Here is a 22,498-nt window from a genome sequence, read left to right on the forward strand (position 1 = left end):
TTTGTAAATTTTACTTAACTAGCCTACAATTATTTCACAGATGACTTTTAATAATTACCTTATACATTCAGATTTTGACAATACAATACAAAGAACTTGTAAAATATTATTATTTATTATAGATTAAACTATCCAAAATTATGTTTCAGCAGCAAAGCACTTTGAGCTTCTTAAATGTCAAGATTTGCTGCTTTTGCTTTACAATATTTCAATTTCAATCTATTGTTTTTTTTCCTGCAATGAGTACTTTTACTTTTAGTGCATTTTCCCAGTCGTACTTAAATACTTTTACTTAAGTGCCATTCTCGATGAAGTACGTTGAATTAAAATGTAGTACAGTGTGGTATTAGTATTTTTACTCAAGTAAAGTATCTGAATACCTTTCCTCCAACCCATAACGCTGTGTTTGCAGCTTTACAGGGGGGAGTCAAAGGGGGGGACAAAGGAAGGGGGTGTTATGAAGCCGACTCATGTGACGCTTTCTCCCTCACAGCGCTTTGGAGTAAGCTGGGGGAAGTATGGCGCTCGGTGTTGTTTGGTTTATAACAACCTTTTTAAGTCTAGCTCATTTAACACCATTAATTTTACCCGCAGGTAAGTTAACTGTTTACTAAGTTTTACGTGTTTTACTATTCGTGTGTGTTGTTGCAGAACTGTTGGTGGTTTTCGCTTACAGTAGCATATCGTTGAGACCTTGAGACTCATTTAAAGGCAGAGAACTAAACAAGTGTTGTCACCAGGCAGCTTCAACTCAATGTAGCCACAATATTAATGGCAACATTATGATATACATATGTTTCGTAATGGTGCAAAATGTTCTCATCTCCTTTACTCAAGTAGTAAAACTGCCACACTACAATCATGCATTAGTAAAATGTACTTAAAGTATCAAAAGTAGGCTAAATTAACTGATAATGGGGGGGGGGGGAGGCCCATATTAGCTTCATACTATAGGATTATGTGAAAGTCTAGTTCATACATTCACGTGTAGCCCATCATTTTTCAATGTTATGTTTTACTATTATTTGTATATTTGCTTACTTTGACTACTTGTTGACTTAACTTTAACTCTTTAATGCTTGGTTTGTTATTTAAATCTAGATCAATACATTATATTTTAATAAGATTATCATACTTTAAGTATGTGGCATTAAAAAAACTCTCATGTTAAAACAGTTTTTTGTATTTGCACATTTAGGGAACATGAACATGAATGGTGTTAGGCCTGAATTTAATTTGAACATTTGAAATGTTTATTATTAGGCTGATTTATTAACTTTAACAACTCTATTCTGTGTCTTATCAGATGAATATCCATTCAAACTATGGATGTCACAGGTATGTACATTATTACAGTGTTAGTTAACATATTGACTTTACAGTAAAAAAATATATTTTGAATGCTTTGATAAGAAGTTTTATGAAAGGTCTCCTGTATATGCTGTTACTTTTTTTGATGTGCAGCACAACAAGGTGTATGCCACTAAGGAGTACTACCACCGGCTCCAGATATTCACTGAGAATAAGAGGGAGATTGAGCATCATAATGCTGGGAATCACTCATTTACAAGTACGGTACAGTTCTGCACTAACCCCTGTATTACATCTCTAATGTATAGATTATTAACAAAGAGTTTACACTCTCCTTTAAACATGTCATATTTTCTAAAGTTATAAAAAGCATTCATCTTCTCACAATGTTGTTCATTTTCCAATCTAGTGGGCCTGAATCAGTTCTCAGACATGACATTTGAGGAATTCAGGAAATTGTTCCTTCTGACAGAGCCTCAGGTATGATATTTATATATACTATATATATATATATATTTTTTTTAAACAACACACTTACTTTTTTACATTGACTTTTTATAGTAATGTTTGGTTTTCGGGCCTGTTGTAGAACTGCTCAGCTACCACAGGGGGTCATCTCAGCATGGCTGGTCCTTACCCTGAGTTTGTGGACTGGAGGATGAAGGGCAACGTTGTGACTCCTGTGAAGAACCAGGTATACTATAATATGCTTCTGAGCAGCCACAACTAACACCTAACTAGAGAAAGAATCGGTATAAGAACTTTGTTGAATTTTAGCACTAAGTTACGTGCTCATTTTTAGTGGAAACTTTTGCAGCACATCCTCCAAGACTTGTATCTCTTTTCAAGCAACATTTCGTATGTAGAAAATGGTGTCCTGTTTAAAATACTTTGATTAAAATGGGAGAACTGAAAAGTGATATAAACCAATGTTTTAAGTGCTATAGTCAAACAAAGAGTTGAATTTTTTTATTCTTGTTGCTTGACATTGATACAATGAGCATGATGAAGTGACAAATACAGCAGGGAGAAAATGGATTTCTCTCTGACTTTAAAGGGGACCTATCATGCAAAATGCACTTTTTGATGTCTTTTATACATAAACATGTGTCTCCGGTGTGTCGGGGAACTCACGCAGCGTCAGAAAAGAAAACCCTTTCTCTTTTCCTCCGTACCCACATCTATGAGGGATGCCTAAAATGCTATCTGTTTGTATTTTGAGCAAAACTCATCATAGACATGTTTTTATATATCTGAGACCCATGATATATGCCTAAAAATAGCATGATAGGTGCACTCTAAGCTCCGCCACGGACACATAATTCAATTTCCTGTATTCACAAGCAATTGACATTCATTTGTAAAAAAAATAGTGGAGTGCCTCTTGAACATAAGTGAATTACCAGTGGTTAGAGTTAAATTGTCTGTGTCTTCAGGGTCACTGTGGAAGCTGTTGGACCTTCTCTACCACTGGCTGTTTGGAGTCAGTGAACGCTATCGCTACAGGGAAGCTAATCACTCTGGTGAGATCTGCCTGACTATTATTTAGTAATACTCAAGTCAATGACGATGTACTTGCAGAAGTCATCTCTGTTGTACGGTCATGGTGGGAAAATTAGCCCCTCAACCCCCGTAGTTTACTGTCTTAGTTTTATTCATTCCTGGATGCATATGGGATCCTGATTAAGTTGTTTGATCTCATAGACACTCAACCATTGAGCCAAGATAGCCTAACATTGCTGTTTGACCGAAATCCAAACTACACTAAATACAAGACATGTATTACTGTCTGACTATGGGAATGTAAGAAAAATGTAAAATTACCTAAAACTAAAGTGTCTATCAAAAATAAACATTCACTCTGCCCAAGTAAGACACATTTCGGGTATAATATGTGATCTTCTTTTGATAACTAATGCAATATGTGTTATCCCCCTGGAAAAGGCCCCCCCACCCCTTTGTATACTTCTGATCTAGGCTTTATGCCAGTCTTTTAATGATCCTACATAGTCCTATAAGTACAGTATAATTGCTTTGCATGAAATGATAATGCAATTTGTTTTATGTTCCAGTCCGAGCAGCAGCTGATAGACTGTGCTCAAGACTTCAACAACCAGGGATGCATGGGGTAAGTTTTACTCCTTAGTTGTTTTTGGAGTAATAGCTATATACATATAAAGCATTATAAGTCACACTTAAAATTAATACACTTGTGTATTAAACTCTATTTGTTTCAGTGGCCTCCCCAGCCAGGCGTTTGAGTACATCAAATACAACAATGGTCTCATGACAGAGGAGGACTACCCCTACAAAGGCTATGTATGAGTTCTCTGGAGTAATGTCTCATTGTATAAATACTTTCTTTGACAAAAGGAATTCTCAATCTGTACATTTTTGTCTTTCCTTTCTTAGGACGACACTTGCCATTTTGAGCCTGCTCTTGCAGCTGCTTTTGTCCTGGATGTAGTCAACATAACAAGTGTGAGTGAACAAGTGTATACATCTGAATCTAGATTATCAGCAGAAATGACTGCTAATTGTATGATAACTGTGTGACATTGTGCCACTGCCTTGAGTACTTACAGTTACAGTTCACTATACTGGACTGCCAACTATTTAATCACAACTCCTAACTGCATTGTGCTTTTCATTTTGGCATTAAACTTGCTTTTGCTTTTCTAATTGACAGTACGATGAAAAGGCCATGGTTGATGCTGTTGCCCGGCTCAACCCTGTGTCCTTCGGCTTTGAAGTCACGGCTGATTTTATGCACTACAAAGAAGGAGTTTACACAAGGTGAGCTAAGGACCATGAAAAGCACATGTTTTTATGTTTGTGTATTTATTGTCTTTTATACTAACATGTGGTTAAAACTCTTCAGAGGAATGTGGGGCCCTGTTGTTTCGGCCCATTTTGCACTATGAAAATATGTATGATACAATAATGGGATTTTGTGTAGTAATCCTCCAGCACCAGATGTATTTAATCATGAAAGAGGATTATGAAACTAGCAGAGCTACCAGTGAAATCTGCAAATCTTACTCATGGTTGTTTGCAGGATGTGACAGAGAAGCTGCTTGCACCTCAAAGCACAACACATATCTTTAGACTTTTGTTTGATTTGGTGCTTTAAATGTCTGCTTTTGTCATTATAAAATCCAGATATAATCAGTTTAATATGATATCAAACATAGAAACCAGCATTCTCTGCAAGTTTTGCATGAAACGTTTTTCTAAAACTATTTCATCATCAGAAATCATTGTTTTCTTCCGATCTCCTTATCGTTTTGACGTCTAAATTGCTGCAGTGCAACCTTCATCTTCAACATGCTAATAAGGAGCTTTTTATCTGTGCCCACTGTTTGTCTGATGGCTCATTTGTTATGGTACCCTCAGTTAAGAGTGCTTGTGAATAACTTCATTCAACTTTCTGTCCTCTCTATAGCTGTGCTTTTTACTCTTTGGCTCTCTTTTTCATGGCTCTGTCACAAACAGGCATGAAAATATTTATAGAAACGGCTACAAAACCCAACTTCACATAGGCAGGCTATGATATGATATTGATGAGAACAGTAGCCCATTCACCCTACATAAGACATGTACTCTATTCATGTTTAAAGCATCAGCGTTGTGTGTTTAGCACCCAGTGTAAGAGCACCGCAGACATGGTGAATCATGCAGTCCTGGCTGTGGGTTACGGCACTGAAGAGAACGGCACGCCATATTGGATTGTGAAGAACTCTTGGGGTCCAGCCTGGGGAGTGGACGGGTAAATATAGTCTCTGTGTGTGTCTGCTTTTGTTTGGGTCCAACCATTTGTTAGAGACTCCTGGATCATTGACACCTTTCTTTTTCTTTATTCAATCAGGTACTTTTTGATCGAGCAAGGGAAAAACATGTGCGGACTGGCTACATGTGCTTCCTATCCTCTCCCTTTAGTAACATGAGGAGTAGCATCACAACAAAGTGGAGGATTGATACATCTCAGGATGGGATGTGATGCCTGTGCTTTCCTGTTTCCTGTTTGTGTTTTATGGAGAAGTTTGATTTCTCAATGTAATCTTAATATTGTTACAAAAATTAAAATGTGTCATATAATGCCTGCATGGTGCTTTCAGTTTTTTCTATTGCGGTAACTATGGGGCGCCTTTTATTCATTATTTGTGTTTTCTACCATTTTATTTGATTATGTCCTGTCTGTGGAGTGCTTTGAGACCGTTAGTTATTTGAGATGCATGGTGTCACGCTAAGTGATGGACATCCCTGTGGATCTCTCAGATAATGTTATGGCCAATCATCCATGTGTTATTTATTTAATGTTTCAGTCAGTGGCCTCTTTATGGGTCCCTAAAGACAAAATGAGCTGTGTAAAAATCTCTGAATGTTTTCAAACACGAGAACAGGCTGTTTTTCCGATCTGCTGCGATTAACAAAGATTAGAGATGGTCACGTACATGGGGCACATTAGGGAGTCTGCGCAAAAGACAAGCAACTGTTTGTTACCATTTTTTACACGGTTTATTAATAAACCATTTCCCCCTTGATCTTATGTGTAGTTCATTATATAATTGCCTTATTATGGATTACATTTCTCTGTGTTTGCATGCTTTTTGTCATTGAATATTAAAATTGTGCTCACATTTCTTTTAAATACAATAATTTTCTCGTTTATTGGCTTTATAAATCTACTTTATATAAGATTATTATCTCCCTTTAATGAGATCACATTTTATTTGTGTATACATGTGCCATTTCCTTTATTGGCATTTCATCTGCTATTTATATTAATTACACCGAGCCACGTCTTATTTATCGTTCACTTCCATCTGTTTATGTATTGGCTCCGTGCTGCCTCATTTATCTGCTTACATTCACTGAAAGCACAAGCACTTAAGTCTGAGAAGTTCAGTATTTTCTTATCATCTTCCTGTCTGCTATTGCCCACATCTGACGAAGGGCGGCGACATTATCACTTGTTCTGTGGAAGTTAAAGACCGAAGCAAAAGGTTAGATGTCAATCAAATTGTAACGCTGCCCATTGGCTATTGACAACATAGACCCGCCCCCTTTTTCCGATGACGCGTGAACACTAGCCAAAGAGCTGCTAGGATTCTGTTTCACAACACAGAGAGGCAGAGGAAGTTACAAAACATTTCTAGCATGTGGCGCGAAATATCCTCTTTAGTCTTTCACCTAACAGCTGTAGGCTTCTTAGAAATAACATTTTGCGAGTTTTTCTTTGCATGAAAAGTTCATTCTAATAATTTCTACAAGTTCACTAAAATACCAACAATACGCGTAGACTTACTTGTTTTGAAATTACAGGTGAGTAGTTGATGTTTCTTATCCGGTTAAATTAACATAAGGTTACTCACCATATTGTATCTGTGTTAGCTTTTCTATGTATAACAGTCAAGGGTTGGTGTTAAACGCACTTAAAAGAGAGTAGAATAGTGCAAGCATATTGAGGCAAAAGTGTGGAAGTACATGTATTTAGCTAAAATGTGTGCATTTGTTTTATTATTTTCCAGTCAATTACATTAAGTGTGTACATCTTGCAGAAAATGACCCCTCCGGTTCTCGATGGACCAGTCCGACGATCTGCACGAAGAAAAACCATGCCTCCTATAAATGACTCACCGGAATCAGTGAATACAGACAGCAAGAAAAGGGTAGGAGACACTTCTTAATAACATTTAGTATCATTTAGTATGTTTGTTTGGTTTCTGTTAATATGCCCATATTTTGCTTATAGAAAACAACTCCAGACGTCAAAAACAAAAGCCAGAGGAACAGAGAGGACATTAAAGACGATTGTACATCTGTAAGTAGAACTACCCGGCTCAGTTTATCATGTTCATTGTGCTTTTATTCACTACATGTCTCTACATTCTCAGCTCCTACAGTAACTGAATGTTTTTTGTAAAATGTCAGTGCTGTGTCTTTGTGTAACACAGGATGGAGATGGAGGACTTTCAGCATATGAACTGGAGCGCCTGGAGAACATTAGACAGAACCAAGCCTTTCTGTCTTCCATGAACATACTCCAGGTAAGAAGACTAGTGAAGTCGTCCCAGGGTGCTTTGCATTTTGCTACTGTGTCTCCTCGCTTACATCACTTTCTCATGTGAGAGATATGAGGAAGTAGGAGCCAGAAGCTGCCAAATAAGATAACATAAGATGAACCTTTATTTATCCCCGTGGGGAACTTCAGGATCAAATGAGAAACCCTTGGTTCTATAGTTTTAAGCATAGCCGTGGGAACATGTTTCAAATGGGGGGTGCTGTGGGGATGACACCAGGGCTGGTTCTGACCAATGTGCTGCCCTATAAGGCAATATTTTAGCTGGCAATGAAAAACCTCTACAAAAGACCACTACACTGCAAAAAGAGAAATATATTGACATGGTGGACAGCTTATATAACAAGGCTTCAAATTTATTATATATTATAACATGTTTTAATTGGAGGGGTGGACTTCACATCCTCTAGGGGGGTCCGGGGGTACTCCCCCGGGAAGATTTTTTTAACATTTTAAAGTAAAATGCTTCAATTTGGTGCACTTTGAGCGCCCAATTAGAGACTGATCTAGGGGGTACAACTCTAAACACCCATATGAAAAAGATCGGTTTGCATTTTATCAATCAAATAAGCAGGTATGTGAACATTTCCAATAACCCACCATAGCCAATAACAAATACATGTAACTTATTTTATTTGTGTTGTTCATTCATATCTTATTTTACAAGTTAACATTTATTTATTTATGTATATTTTAAAATCTCTCCAGTTTTAAACGATATTTTTGGTTTACTGTCTTATAGTATACATTGGAATGATTTCAAACCTGTTTTTATTTATCCTAATAATTATAAAGGTGTGCCTTGGAAATATTTGTTTACATAAATTGTGATCAAAACGTTTGAGACCCACTGAGATAACTTCGACTAAAGTGAACTATCTAAGCCCTCAGAGTCCTTTCACTGAGCCTCTCAGTCTGACAGGAGAGGACACTCCCTCCACATTATTGTAGAAACAGCTTCTTATATCCGTTAGCGCAGCAGAAGCTAACAACAATCCCCGCCGGTACCGCGGTACCCCCTCTCTCTATCTCTCTCACTTTGGCTGTGAGCTGCGGGCGCCCGCCAACATCCCCCACTTCATCACTCACAGCGCCCATCGTACAGGGCAAATGGAAAATGTAACCGGGGAAAAGGGTGTTATCTTTACTTAATTATGAATGTTGTTACATCAAGGCTGAAAATTCGTTTTTTTTTATTTATTATATCTCGTGGAAGTGCAGATCCCCTGTCCTCCACCAGGGGGTGCTGCAGCACCCTCCGCACCCCTACTTCCCACGGCCCTGGTTTTAAGTGACATCAGTTACATAGTATGACTTGCTTCAAACCATGAGACGGTGTTAAACTTCTACATCAAGCTATTTACAGACACACAGACTTATACTCCTTTGTTTTCTTGCACAAAGCTCCCTCATCTCCTCGAGGTGCAATTAAACCTCCACGATAGACTCAATTTAGCATATTGAGAAGCACCCTAGCCCCATGGACTGACCTGTCGAAAATACAGTCTGAATCCCATTTCATGAAACTACCGTACCAGTGGCAGCTATCAGGGGAATCAACTAAAAGTCAACCAGAAGAATATTTAGTTGTACAATAATCAATAAAAGCCTAATACACAAATATTAAACGGCATATGAAAGGATATGTTATGTACTGATGCATCAAAAAACACTGTTATAAGATACAAGTGTAAATGTATTGTAATATATACTTTACATAAAATAGTAAGATGTTGTCAAAAGTGCAGCTTTTAATTTATCATACTCCATTTCTGTACTACGTCACATCCCCTCAACAGTCTAAATTATTTTGATATGTTTGCATTCATAAAATAAAAAGGTGGGACAGAAGTTAGTTTGTTTGTTTCTTTGCTCGAATCTGGATAAACTCATTTCTCAATGGTGTTCCTGTGTTTTGTTTCTCTTGTGGTCTCATGCAAAAAGCACAGGTCTAAATTCTATTAATTATTTCTTTATCAAAAGGCAATGGAGGAGTTGAAACAGTTTACGCGTCCAAAGCCATCACAGAGAGGTCTGATGAGGTATGATCAGTGATTTCTAAAGAAAATGATTGTGTGAATATGACTTCAGATGTGTTTATCATGCCTCATGCTGCTGTTTTAATTTGTCTGGGAACTTTTTGACTCAGATTTAAACAAGCATACTGTAGGAAAGAGTAGGAAGTGTAAATGATACGTTCCTTCATTGGTTACAACAACTTGATAGCTAAATGTCATTGAGTGAAGATATTGTTATATAGCTTTACATCTTTTGAACAGCATTTGCTTTCTTTCTTAATTTCATACCACTGATCATTAATTACTTGTTGGTTAGAAAATGTGCATTTTGACATCACTAGAGTGCTAAAAAGATGATAGATGTGACTGTCATGCTCCCTCTCTGTGTTGTTAGGTCACATCCTGCTGTAAAGGAAGTCCTGCCAGCTCGGAAATCCCTTCGTCTCCTTAACATTAAGGCAGAGACCCTGACCCTTCCTCCTAAACCCAGTGCGAAGCTGACCTATACACCGGTAGCTACATGCAAACAACATTATAATGTATATCATGCTTCACTTCATGCCACTCTGCTGCTCTCTGTCTCTCCATGGATTCTTCTTCTTGCTGCTTTTTGGTTTTAAATTATTTCTTGCTGTTGTTCACTTTAGTTTTTTTTAACTTGCTTTAAAGTATTTGTCGCTCAAGCATCCTGCTGGCCCCCTGCCCATGAATCCAGTCAACATGGAGCAGGGAAGCAAGCTGCCTTCACAACTTCTGGAGCTCTGCTCCGAGGTAAGACTCTCCTTTCCTCTCTATTGGGGTGTTTCTATATATTTGTTGGTTCCTTCATTTGATTCTTTCTCACATCCATAAAGAAACACAGTGCTGTTGATGTGAGAGATGTAGTCTAGAACCTTTGTATTGTCATATTGTTATTTTTTGCTTATCCGTCTTTAATGAATGTTTCTTTTTATAGGATTCGACGACAGAAAGAAAGATGGACCTTAAGCTGAACGAGTAAGATTTAAAATTCTGATCTTTCTGCACCACCCCTCAGTTTATATTAGTTTCCCTTTAGCCATTGTTTTAGAATCAAACATTCATTCAACACAACACAAGGTTCATACAGGCAACAAAAAATCTATCTAATCTTTTCACACAGGTATTGCTCTGCCCTTAAGAACATGAGGATAACTGAGGACACCGTGGCCAAAGTGGTGAAGGAGCGCGTCTTCTCTGCAGCCTTCCACCCCTGCACCAGCAGCCTGCTGATGGCCACCGGAGACAAGGCGGGACATCTAGGACTCTGGAAGTTGGTGAGCTTCTTTTCCTCTGTTCTCAAATATATTATATACATTTGTATGTAATCAATGGAGGGCAGGAGGTCATCCCAAGATCACCCGGGAAGATCTGACTCCTAACTAGGAAGGTCACAATTCCAGAAAGCTGGCAGTCAATACTAATATCAGTGAACATATATGTTTCTCAAAACTACTTTGATACCACAGTAAAACAACTTATAATAACAACAATTCCCACTCTATTTATCGAACCTTATATTTTTTATTGAAACGATGCCCTCCACTAAAGATTTTTCTAGTCGACCAATAGTTGTAAATTAAGCGATTAGTCGAGTAATCGTTGCATGTTTATGATACATTATGATTATAAATATATATTATTTTTGAAATTCTTTTTTTCCCTCCCAAAATGGGTTGAGTTTCAAAGGCTGATAAAGAGCTTTATTATAACAGCATGGTACGTTGTGCTTCACATAAAATATAAATTAAAACTGTAATACTGAACCTTTGAAATATTAATTAAATGTAGAGAGCGCATGAGTCACAGTGCACGGACGCAGCAGTATATACAGCAGAAGCTCTCTATCTTCCGGGCCATTTTCGTTCCTACCCTCACCTATGGTCATGAAGGATGGGTCATGATCAGCGTTTCCGCCAGGGGGGCGTCTTGCCGTCATTTGACGCCCTTATTCAGCTCGGAACGCCCTGAACTTGAGCCGAGGGTGTCCAAAAATAAGGATTCTTATTGTGTGTGTGTGAACAAGCAGCGAGGACACACACGGAACATTTAGTTCTAGGGCTGTGCAATTAATCGTAGTTTAATCTCGATTACGATTTTCGCTTGCACCGATTACGAAAACAACGTAATCGAAATAAAACGATTATTATTTTAAAAACCTTAAAAAATTTTTTTTTGTGTTTTCAGTTGAATAATACTTCAAGTTCAGGGTAATCAACTGTTAAAAACATACTGTTCAAATTTTCTTTTCAAGAAATTTATGTTTTCAAAGTAAATGGATAATTGTTTTTAATAATCGTGATATCAATTATTGACCAAAAATAATCGTGATTATGATTTTTGCCATAATCGAGCAGCCCTAATCTGAATATATATATATATATATATATATATATATATATATATATATATATATATAGTTTTTCGTATCATCGGACCTGAGGCCGTATGTTTTGGACACTCGGGTAAAGAGAGGGGCGGAGTTATCAACTGATCTACATCTGGTGGTGAGTTGGGTCGAGTGGCGGGGGAAGCCTCTGGATAGACCTGGTAAGCCCAAACGTGTAGTGCGGGTGAACTGGGAACGTCTGGAGGAGGCCCAAGTTCAGGAGGCCTTCAACTCACACATCCGGCGGAGCCTTTCGGGCATTCCTGTGGAGGTTGGGGACATTGAACCAGAGTGGGCGGTGTTAGAAGCCTCTATTGCCGAAGCGGCGGCGGTGAGCTGGGGTCTCAAGGTCTTAGGTTCCTCAAGGGGCGGTAACCCTCGAAACTCCTGGTGGACACCGGTGGTCAGGGAAGAAATCCGTCCGACTGAAAAAGGAGGCCTTAAGGGATATGTTATCCCGGGGGAGTCCCGAGGCAGTTGCAAGGTACCGACAGGCCCGAAGTACAGCAGCCTCAGCCGTGGCCGAAGCAAAACAGCGGGTGTGGGATAAGTTCGGAGAAGCCATGGAAAAGGACTTTCAGGCCGCACCAAAGTTGTTCTGGAAAACTGTCCATCAGGAGGGGGAAGCAGGGAACCATCCAAGCTTAGTACAGTAAGGACGGGACGCTGTTGACTTCAACTGATGGAGTGTTAGGGCGTTGGAAGGAACACTTTGAGGAACTCCTGAACCCGACAACTCCGCCCTCTATGGTAGAGGCAGAGCTGGAGTTTGACAGGGGATCAACACCAATCTCCTGGGGGGAGGTCACTGAGGTAGTCAAACAACTTCACAGTGGCAAAGTCGCCCAGAAATGCTGAAGGCTCTGGGTGTTGAGGGACGTGTCATGGTTGACACGTCTCATCAACGTTGCGTGGAAGTCGGAAACAGTACAGAAGGAGTGGCAGACCGGGGTGGTGGTTCCCCTTTTTAAAAAGGGGGATCAGAGGGTGTGTGCCAATTACAGAGGCATCACACTACTCGGCCTCCCCGCGAAAGTTTACTCTAAGGTACTCGAAAGGAGGGTCAGGCCGATTGTCGAACCTCGGATTGAGGAGGAGCAATGCGGATTCCTTCCTGGTCGTGGAACAACGGATCAGCTTTTTACTCTCGCAAGGATCCTGGAGGGGGCCTGGGAGTACGCTTATCTGGTCTACATGTGTTTTGTAGATTTGGAGAAGGCTTATGACCGGGTTCCCAGGGAGTCACTGTGGGAGGTGCTGCAGGACTATGGGGTGAGGGGGTCTCTACTCACGGCCATCCAATCTCTGTACTCCCAAAGCGAGAGCTGTGTCTGGGTCCTCGGCAGTAAGTCGTAACCATTTCCGGTGAGGGTTGGCCTCACAATCCTGTTTGTAATATTCATGGGAGGATTTCGAGGCGTAGTCGTGGGGGAGGGGGTCTGCAGTTCGGTGGACTAAGGATTGCACCACTGCTTTTTGCAGATGATGTTATTCTAATGGCTTCATCGGTCTGCAACCTTCAACACTCACTGGATCGGTTCGCAACCGAGTGTGAAGCGTCTGGGATGAGGATCAGCACCTCCAAATCTGATGCCATGGTTCTCAGCAGGAAACCGATGGACTGTCCACTCCAAGTAGGGAATGAGTCCTTACCCCAAGTGAAGGAGTTCAAGTATTATTACATGTCACTTGTTAGATGCTTTTATCAAAAGCGACAATCCCCACAGGAGCAATTTGGGGTGAAGTGTCTTGCCCAGGGACACAACGACATGCTGACTGCAGTGGGGTCTTGTTCTCGAGTGAGGGAACAATGGAGCGTGAGATGGGCTGGAGAATCGGAGCAGCGGAAGCGGTACTGCAGTCGCTTTAACACACCGTTGGGACGAAAAGAGAGCTGAGCCAGAAGGCAAAGCTCTCTGTCTACCGGGCCATTTTCGTTCCTACCCTCAACTATGGTCATGAAGGATGGGTTATGATCAGCGTTTCCGCCAGGGGGGCGTCTTGCCGTCATTTGACGCCCTTATTCAGCTCAGAACGCCCTGAACTCGAGCCGAGGGCGTCCAAAAATATTAATAATTTGAGAGAAGATCGAGAGTTTTTATCGCTTGAAATAACAAAAAGGACACCCCTCTTTTGGAGGGGCAAAGGAGTCTGGTGGAATTCTTTTTGGAGTATTGAAGATAGTTTCCCCGACATCGGCGGTGCTTGCCACAGGACAACACGGAACGTGCACGATTTGGACGCGATGAGCAGGGGGGTGCTAGTGGAGCATGCGCGTGAACTGCGAGCGCCGGAGCCTCGCAGCGGCCCTGTGGTAAACTGTGTTAACATGAAGAGCCATTTGGGCCAAATGATCCGGCACACTAACGTAAAGAGATAGTATCTATAAGGGACGGCTCTATTAAAGATTCAAGCATCAACCTAACCTATGTTTGAGTTAGCCGGTTGGCCTAATCCAAAACATACGAACTCTCGCTAAACTGTACTACGACGCGGGTTATCAAGTGGATCGCTCAAGCCAGCCGTGTCCTATCTAGTTAGGTGCGCGTTCACATGAAAGGGGTGGTATTTGGAGCATTCGACCAATCACAAACATGGACAAGCGTACTGACAGCGCAGCGCGTCATACTTCCTGAATGAAAAGTCAACTTTAATATTAGACATATGTGACCCGCTCTATCGAAATCAGTCGGAAGTCGCAACGGCTCATTTCAAAATAAACGTGGATTTGAGTAAAAAACTAGTTTTTCGGGGTTTTGGTGTTTTGTTTGATTTCAAATAAACAACGTCTTGGCTTTCAGAATCTGAAACTTTTATTTCCAAAATCAAACGATAAATACATGTTTGAAGCTTGTAATGGGAAGATGACAGCTCTCACGCTGCTCTTCCGCAGCGCTGCCCCCCCTCCCTCCGGCTGACATTATGAAGGAAAAGCGTATAGTAATCATAAATAACACGGCAGAGTCCGTGATAGTTTATTTTCATCTGATTTCAAATAAACAAAGTCTTGGCTTTCAGAATATTAAACTTGTTTTGCCAAATTCAGATGATAAATACAACTTTGAAGCTTGTAAAGGCATCATTACGAGCGGAGAACGGAGTAACGTAACGTCACAGCTGGCATAACAACAGCCGGTGTTTCTTGTGAGGGTTTTCCCCGGGAAACCAACACAATACACACAAACGCAAAATACACAAACACACACACACACACACTATATAAACCAACATTATTCCTCGCGACCTTCACCCAGTAAAACGAAAATATTTTTCCTCCGTACTTTGACAATTTATTAGCCGCTAATCAGATCGATGGATTCCAGAGAAGATCAAATCGCAAGACTGTTGAACTCCAACATTGTGAGAGGGACAGCCTCTGATGAGCAATGGGTTCAGCTGATCACTGATTACTTTTTGACGGCACCGGTTGAAGTTTCCCCGTTATCCGGCTCCGATTTAGAGTCAGACAGCCCTGACACTGACAGCAGCCCTCAGACCACGGATGCTGAAGAGGATGAGGACACCACAGAGGAACAACCACTGCTGAACGACCCGGTGGCTGAGACACTTCAGTCCGTACGGCATTATGTGAGCGAGGACAGCGCTCAAGAGATTGAGAGGGCCCGTGACTACAGGTGTAGCTGTACATTTAATGATGGAGTTCCCTGTTACACCCGTTACACCCCTGAGGAGATGGTCAAGAGACGAGACCAAATGAATGAAATGACTAATGGTAAGTAACGTTATAACGTTATATTATTTAAATACCTTTGACTGTGGTAACGATGTGTGTGTGAGTATGGGTTAGTGTTAAAAACATAACAACAATTAAAATAATGCTCACATAACCACCTACAACTTAAAGTTGGCTAATACTCATTGAAAAATTATTGTGGTGAACATTTTCATAAATGTTTCAACCCTACATTTTATCCACATGGGGAGACATATTTTTTTGGCTACCCCTTAAATCACATGTGGCCCCAGCCTAATTATCTAAAGATGTGCAGAGATAGGCAGCTACAAATGTATTATCTCATGTGAGAGCAGTTTACTCTGGAGTCACTGCCAGACTAGCCTGTACTTATTATTACCCTTTATAATAGATAGAATATGTGTGTATGGGAGTGTGTTTAACATAATACTATAGGCAATGTGTGGGGGGTGGGCCTGTGTGTTCTGTTACACGTTAAAGATTTAAGTTGTGTGTGATGAGTGATTGACACAACACATTATGTAATGTTATATGATTTTCCAGGTGAAAAGCATTTGGTGCTACTTGGAAAGATAAGCTCCAACATAAACCTCTCCAAAGAGACCGCTTGTGCAAAGAGAGGACACCAAAAGGAGCGGAAACAGCAGAGAACGTCCTATTTCTTAGATGGGCACAAAATCTGCCGGGAGACTTTCAAGTTTCTACATGGGTGAGTTTGATTTTGAAAAGGCTACTTCACTTTTGGTAGTGTTACTATTTTCAAATGAAGTGGTAATAAGCCATGCATGAGTTGAACTGAGTTTGACAATAACTGAATAGAAGCAGAATTTACAGCAATAGTAATACATAAATAAATAAATATATATATATATACATGCTTTTACATAATGAAAAAATACAACGACAATGTATATACTACAATGCATACATTAAAGAAAGCCATAAAAAACAATCAAAGACTGATGTTTTAAACCATTCCAGAATTTCTCAAGACAAGCTGACAGGTATCATCAAGTTCTTCAAGGAACATGGCTTGGCCTCAAGGATAAGACGTGGTGGTCGTGTGGTGACCAAAAGGGTGTTGTCCTTTGAAGACATCCAGCGAATTGTACGGTTCATTACCAACTTTGCAGATGTCTTTGCCATGCCACTTCCTGGACGGATTCCAGGGTTTAAGAGGACGGACATCAGTGTTCTACCAACAACTGAGACCAAGTCCTCTGTGTGGCGGAAATACAAGGTTCAGATGCAGGAGAAGGGTGGGTATTTTCTTATATTTTAATCTTGTTTTTTTGGGGTTTTTTTACACGAGGAAACCTCAATGGAAAACTAATGATGAGTAATCTAACAATGCTATCTTTGTCTTTAATCACCTTTCCAGGTCACCGTGCTGCTGGCAACAGCACATTTAGGAAGCTGTGGAAGGAGCTGACTCCCAGTGTCATTATTGGGAGGCCGATGACAGACCTATGTTGGTTCTGTCAGAAAAACAACATTGCCATCTACCGCAGCTCCAACTTTCCCGACTGTGTCAAGTCAGCGAAGCTCAGGAAGCAGGAAGAACACCTCCGCACCGTGGGGGTGGAGCGTCAGGCTTACCAGGAGATGGTCGCCAGCTGTAAAGAAACAGCTAGAGAGCTGGGTGTCAAATTAGGGCCCAACCAACCCTGTAGCAGAGACATCACCATCCACTACAGCTTTGACTATGCACAGCAGGTGAGGTGTGTGAATGTGATGAATGCTGTGATCATCCAGAATGTTTGGAATGTAACAATATGAATATTCACACATTTTTAGAATTAGAGTATAGATCACTCATTAGTTAATTCATCTGTTGGTCTGGTGTTACAGGTTCACTACCCCAGTGACCCTCTCCAGCCCGGGCCCATTTACTTTATGGTTCCCAGGAAGTGTGGACTGTTTGGTGTCTGCTGTGAAGGTGTTCCTCAGCAGGTAAACTACCTCATAGATGAGGCTCATTGCAGCAGCAAGGGTTCCAATGCTGTCATTGCCTACCTCCACCACTTCTTCTCTCAGTATGGGCTTGGGGAGAAACATGTTCACCTGCACTGTGACAACTGCTCTGGTCAGAACAAAAACAGATACCTCCTCTGGTACCTTGCTTGGCGGTGCATGGTGGGACTCCATGAAGATATCTCCCTCAACTTTCTTATTGCTGGCCACACCAAATTTGCACCTGACTGGTGCTTTGGCCTGTTTAAGCAGCAGTTCCGCCGCACACCAGTGTCCTGCCTGAAGGACATCAGCCAGGCTGTCAGGTCCAGTACCGTCACTGGAGTCAACATCCCCCAGCTGGTTGGCAATGAGTCAGGGGAGACCTTCGTCAAAACAGACGACTGGCACAACTTCCTTGCCCCCAGCTTCAGACCGCTTCCAGGTATCAAGAGGTACCATCACCTACGCTTCACCAGTGCCGAGCCTGGAGTGGTCTACGCCAAGGAGTTTGAACGTAAAGAAGAAGAATCCTTCAAGCTGCTACGCACAGGGTGCTTTACTGACCAGGAGGCACGTCCCACTGAACTGACTCCCCCTGGGCTTGATGAAAAACGGCAGTGGTATCTTTTTGAGAAGATCAGAGAGTTCTGCACTGAGGAAACCAAAGACATCACCTGCCCCAAACCCTTAACACCTCATCCTTAATGAGTGAGAGTGCATAATACATCAACACTATGTAATTCTTCTATAAATGCTGTAAATATATATTTCAAATTGGTTTTAAGTACTGTTAGCTACTCTGTTGATTGTTTTGCTATTTTTATATTGTGTAGTATGGTATGGTTCATTTGAATAAATACCTAAGAAAGTACTGCAAACTTTGAAGGCCTTTTTCTCAAAATCATGGTTCGATGACATTCATTATGTAAAGTGACATATTTTGCTTAATATTTGGAGGACAAAAACAATATTGATATCATTAGAAAGCTAAGAATCTCATCTTTCCAACAGTGTATCAAACTCAAAATGTGTTTCAGGGTCAATGTGACTGAAAATGATAGAGCAGGTCACAGATGAAGAAGTTAAACTTTAAACATCCATGACTTAAACACTTTATCCAGGATAAAAGCCACACAGTTGCACCTGCAAGATGAATACAGCTGGTAAAAGAAAGTGTTTGAATGCGTACATTAACAGGTTTATGATATCACTGCCCCGTGTAAGACACGATCTGACTTTAATTACATTTGACTCGAGTGTTTCGGTAACTTAATGTGTTGCTTAAATTAATACTTCTGCATACAGTATGAGGCACTGTGAGTGTTGCACGGCCAGCTACGGCTCAAGAAGCTGACGCAGATAAGGAAGTATATGATACATTATGATGTGATATGCCGCGGACCGTACTGTTACTTTGATCCGGTTACTTATGTTGTGGCAGATATTTAATTAAGCTTTCTTAACGCTAATGTTATAATAGTCAGATTGCTCTGAAGATGGGAGGTGATATTCTATTAATTTTCACGTTCACACATTCGGTGATTTTTGCCGGCCGTCTTTCCTGCAACGGCAGTTTTTCTGTATTTCCTTTCTCCTGTAATACTTGATCGCTTTAAACTCCGCACACTGAGCTCTGATTGGTCATCAGGCAGTGCTTTCACTGAGTTGATCTCTTAGCCTGCAACCTAACCTGCTCCGGGGCTGGTTAGCCACACAGCATAAGTTACCATAGAGATCTAGCCCGCTAAAAAGAGAACCAGCGTCGTAGGACCGGAAACCCCGAGTTTTCCCTGAAGTTAGCCGGCTAAGCGAAAATCCTGCTTCGTAGTACAGGCCTCTGGAATGAAAAGCTGTAAAACCTAATTGTTTTCAGTGTACAGCAAAAAGAAAGCAATTGGCCTCACTGTTCCAATAGTTCTGGAGGGGACTGTATTTGTTTTATGTCTTATATATTTATGTTGCTTTGTTGGAGGAGCCTGAGACTTAAGATTTCCATTGCCATATCTACACTGTAGCTGTGCATTTGACAATAAAGCATTTGAACCTTTGAACTCCACAGGATGTTAGAAGATGGACAAAATGTATAACTTTTTTATATAATATGAAAAACTCCTTTTCCTGCCTGTGCTTGCTCCCTCAGGGGGGGGATTGGGGGGATGATGGTGTGCTACTCTTCAGGCCCCACACTCGTCCTGTGAGCTGCTTGGCGTTCTCCAGAGCTCAGCCCGCCCACCTGCTGAGCCTCAGCTACGACGGATCTCTGCGCTGCATGGATGTCGAGAAGGCTGTCTTTGATGAGGTGAGATGATATCTAATTGAAATTTGTATTGTAAAGATTGTGAGGTAAACCTCATACATCCATGGGTCAAAAAGAGCTGCAAATATCAGTACCGCCTCATGAAGCTGATGTAAATCTGTTTGCATATTGTTCTACCGTAGGTGTTTATTGAAGATGACCTGAGAACATTTGACTTCCTGTCACATGACTGTTCAACACTATTGGTTGGGAACTGGAATGGAGAAGTCGCCATCGTCGATAGGCGCACCCCAGGGTAAGGGGTACTTGTTGAAATTATGTCTTATGAAGGATGTTTCAGAAACTTGTTACACTGCTATTTAAATTCTCTGCAGAAACTCCCACGAGTCCCTCCACTCTTTGGACCCCAAGACTCTGCGTTGTGTTAGCGTACATCCTTTACAGAAGCAGTACTTTGCTGTGGCAGAAAGCAGGTATAAACATTTTATACCCTATATTAGAATCATTCCATCCACATTCCTCTTCGTTTTATCAGAATCAGAATACCCTGATTCGTCCCACAGAGGGGAAAGTTGCATTTAGTTGCGATTACACTACTTTATTGCTTTCATACTACTACTATTTTTATGTGTATTTTTGTAATTTTTATATATATATATTTATATAATATTTTATGCATGGCTCTTCACTTTTGATGGACCAATGTACATTCCCCCTCGTCGGGATGAATGAAGGTACTCAAAAAAAATGTGTCAATTGCATTGTACTGATTTTATGTTTTGTCTGCAGTGTAGTGAGTATTTACGACAGCAGATGCCTGAAGAAGAATCGCAGTCAGGCAGTCTCCACGCTGCAGGGCCATTCTTTAAGCATATCCAGCGCTTATTTCTCCCCTCGAACAGGAAACAGAGTTCTCACAACCTGTCTGGATAACCACATAAGGTGAAGCCGACTCAGCACTTGGAATAATTGTGTTAAACTTTTATTTTCAATCTCAGCTCAATGTCCATCCTGATCTCTTTTGACAGAATATATGACACATCTGCAATGACCGCAGAGTCTCCCTTGCTGACAACCATCGGGTACATCCACTATGACCCAATGCTTTTATTGTTCTGAGATCTGTGTGATGGTGACACACTCACAACCTGTTTTATTAATCTTCATTTTCAGACACAACATGCGCACAGGCAGCTGGCTGAGTAAACTTTCAGCAGTGTGGGACCCCAAACAAGAAGATTGCTTTGTGGTGGGGAGCCTGTCCAATCCTCGGAGGGTGCAGGTTTTCCATGAAAGCGGCAGACCCCTGCACTCCGTCAAAGATAACAAGAACCTGAATACGGTGCAGTCCGTCACCGCCTTCCACCCCACGAGGAACGCCTTACTGGGGGGCAACAGTTCAGGACGCCTGCACGTATTCACCGACTGAGATGAAAACCAGAATATGCGACCAAAAAACCTTTGCTTGCAGTTAGGTAGCAAGACCATATAAGAAATGTTTACGTCCATCTATATTCGTTCAGTATAGAGGGATATATCAGTGCTTGGAACAAGTTTAATCCCCTCTGTAGATCCATACGTTTGTCCTATTTCTCACAGTAAATGCATTTGCAAAACACACCTATAGTCACAGGTTCATGTTGTATTTTGTTTTAACTTTGCACATAAGTCCTCTTAAATCATCTAGTAAATTTGCGAAACTGTTCAAACTCTGCTGCTGGCAGATTGTGAGTGAGAGGCAGTGTCCTGAAGTCTGGACTGAATTTAGTTTGGATTTCAATTTAATTTAGGTTTAGGAATACCTTTTCACTTTGAGGTTAGTTGTTTTTTTTGTTAATCAATTAGAAAAATCCTACAATCATACATCGCATCATACATTGCACTGTGGGTAGACAATTACACATTTTTTTTTACCAGACATTTTGAATGAATGCTCCTAATTTCATAAGTGGTAGTATCATTGTCACCTTAAGATGGCAGCATTGTGACTAAGAAGTCTTTTGTTTTTACGCATGCACATTGCTGAGGCGCTTGTGAAGGCACTGATTTTGGAGGTTTGTTTCTGCTGTGAATTTTAGATCAAACTTGAAGCTGCACTAGCTGACAGATTTAAAGAAGATTACATTTATTCATAAATAAATTACACCAGTCTTATTTCAGTGATTGGAAATGAGCAGCCTTGTTTGGAGGTACATTTCTGTTTATGTATTGGCTCCGTGCTGCCTCATGTATCTGCTTACATTCACTGAAAGCACTATTAACTTAGTCTGAGAAGTTCAGTGTTTTTTTTAATCATCTTCCTGTCTGCTATTGCCCACATCTGACGAAGGGGCGACATTATCAGTTGTTCTGTGGAAGTTAAAGACCAAGGCAAGGGATTAGATCAGGATTAGATGTCAATCAAATTCTAACGATGGCTAATATTGACAACATAGACCCGCCCCCTTTTTCTGATGACGCGTGAACAATAGCCTAAGAGCTGCTTGGATTCTGTTTCACAACAGAGACAATAGTATGAAGCTGCAGCGTCGGAGACTGCAGTTTCAGGACCGCACTCCTAGGACCCTAGTTGTTTTTGCAACATCGCTACCTAGCGAATTGGATGCCCGCTAAAGTACAACCAGTGGCAGCGAGTATTGAGTCTCATACACAGCGAGTCTCTTTAGACATTGTAATGCTTGTTATTAACGATCTAAAAATGCATGAAAATATGTTTTTCTTACAGAAATTAAATTATTGTTATTAACAACAA

At 40.8% G+C, this 22,498-nt stretch overlaps 2 protein-coding genes across 2 annotated transcripts; both read left to right on the forward strand.

The window, feature by feature from the left end:
- The first annotated feature begins 452 nt into the window (after window positions 1–452).
- LOC307027968 (WD repeat-containing protein 76-like) lies at window positions 453–22,498 on the forward strand. The gene is made up of 27 exons (XM_079662660.1): window positions 453–594; window positions 1,307–1,338; window positions 1,465–1,570; window positions 1,721–1,791; window positions 1,901–2,005; window positions 2,748–2,834; window positions 3,384–3,439; window positions 3,549–3,630; window positions 3,724–3,792; window positions 4,001–4,107; window positions 4,952–5,080; window positions 5,180–5,249; window positions 6,586–6,636; window positions 6,873–6,983; window positions 7,067–7,135; window positions 7,269–7,361; window positions 9,377–9,435; window positions 9,806–9,923; window positions 10,081–10,182; window positions 10,367–10,407; window positions 10,553–10,706; window positions 19,630–19,788; window positions 19,929–20,041; window positions 20,121–20,219; window positions 20,536–20,688; window positions 20,775–20,828; window positions 20,920–22,498. Exons 1-27 carry the CDS (start codon window positions 519–521, stop codon window positions 21,173–21,175), a joined length of 2,622 nt encoding a protein of 873 aa, XP_079518786.1. The 5' UTR covers window positions 453–518; the 3' UTR covers window positions 21,176–22,498.
- Window positions 13,644–18,281, forward strand: LOC307028205 (uncharacterized protein). The gene is made up of 4 exons (XM_079663028.1): window positions 13,644–16,242; window positions 16,515–16,792; window positions 16,915–17,249; window positions 17,385–18,281. The coding sequence occupies exons 1-4, from the start codon at window positions 16,058–16,060 to the stop codon at window positions 18,192–18,194; spliced, it is 1,608 nt and encodes a 535-aa protein (XP_079519154.1). The 5' UTR covers window positions 13,644–16,057; the 3' UTR covers window positions 18,195–18,281.

This window comes from Notothenia rossii, assembly GCF_949606895.1.
Source record: "Notothenia rossii genome assembly, chromosome: 2".
Lineage (NCBI taxonomy): Eukaryota > Metazoa > Chordata > Actinopteri > Perciformes > Nototheniidae > Notothenia > Notothenia rossii.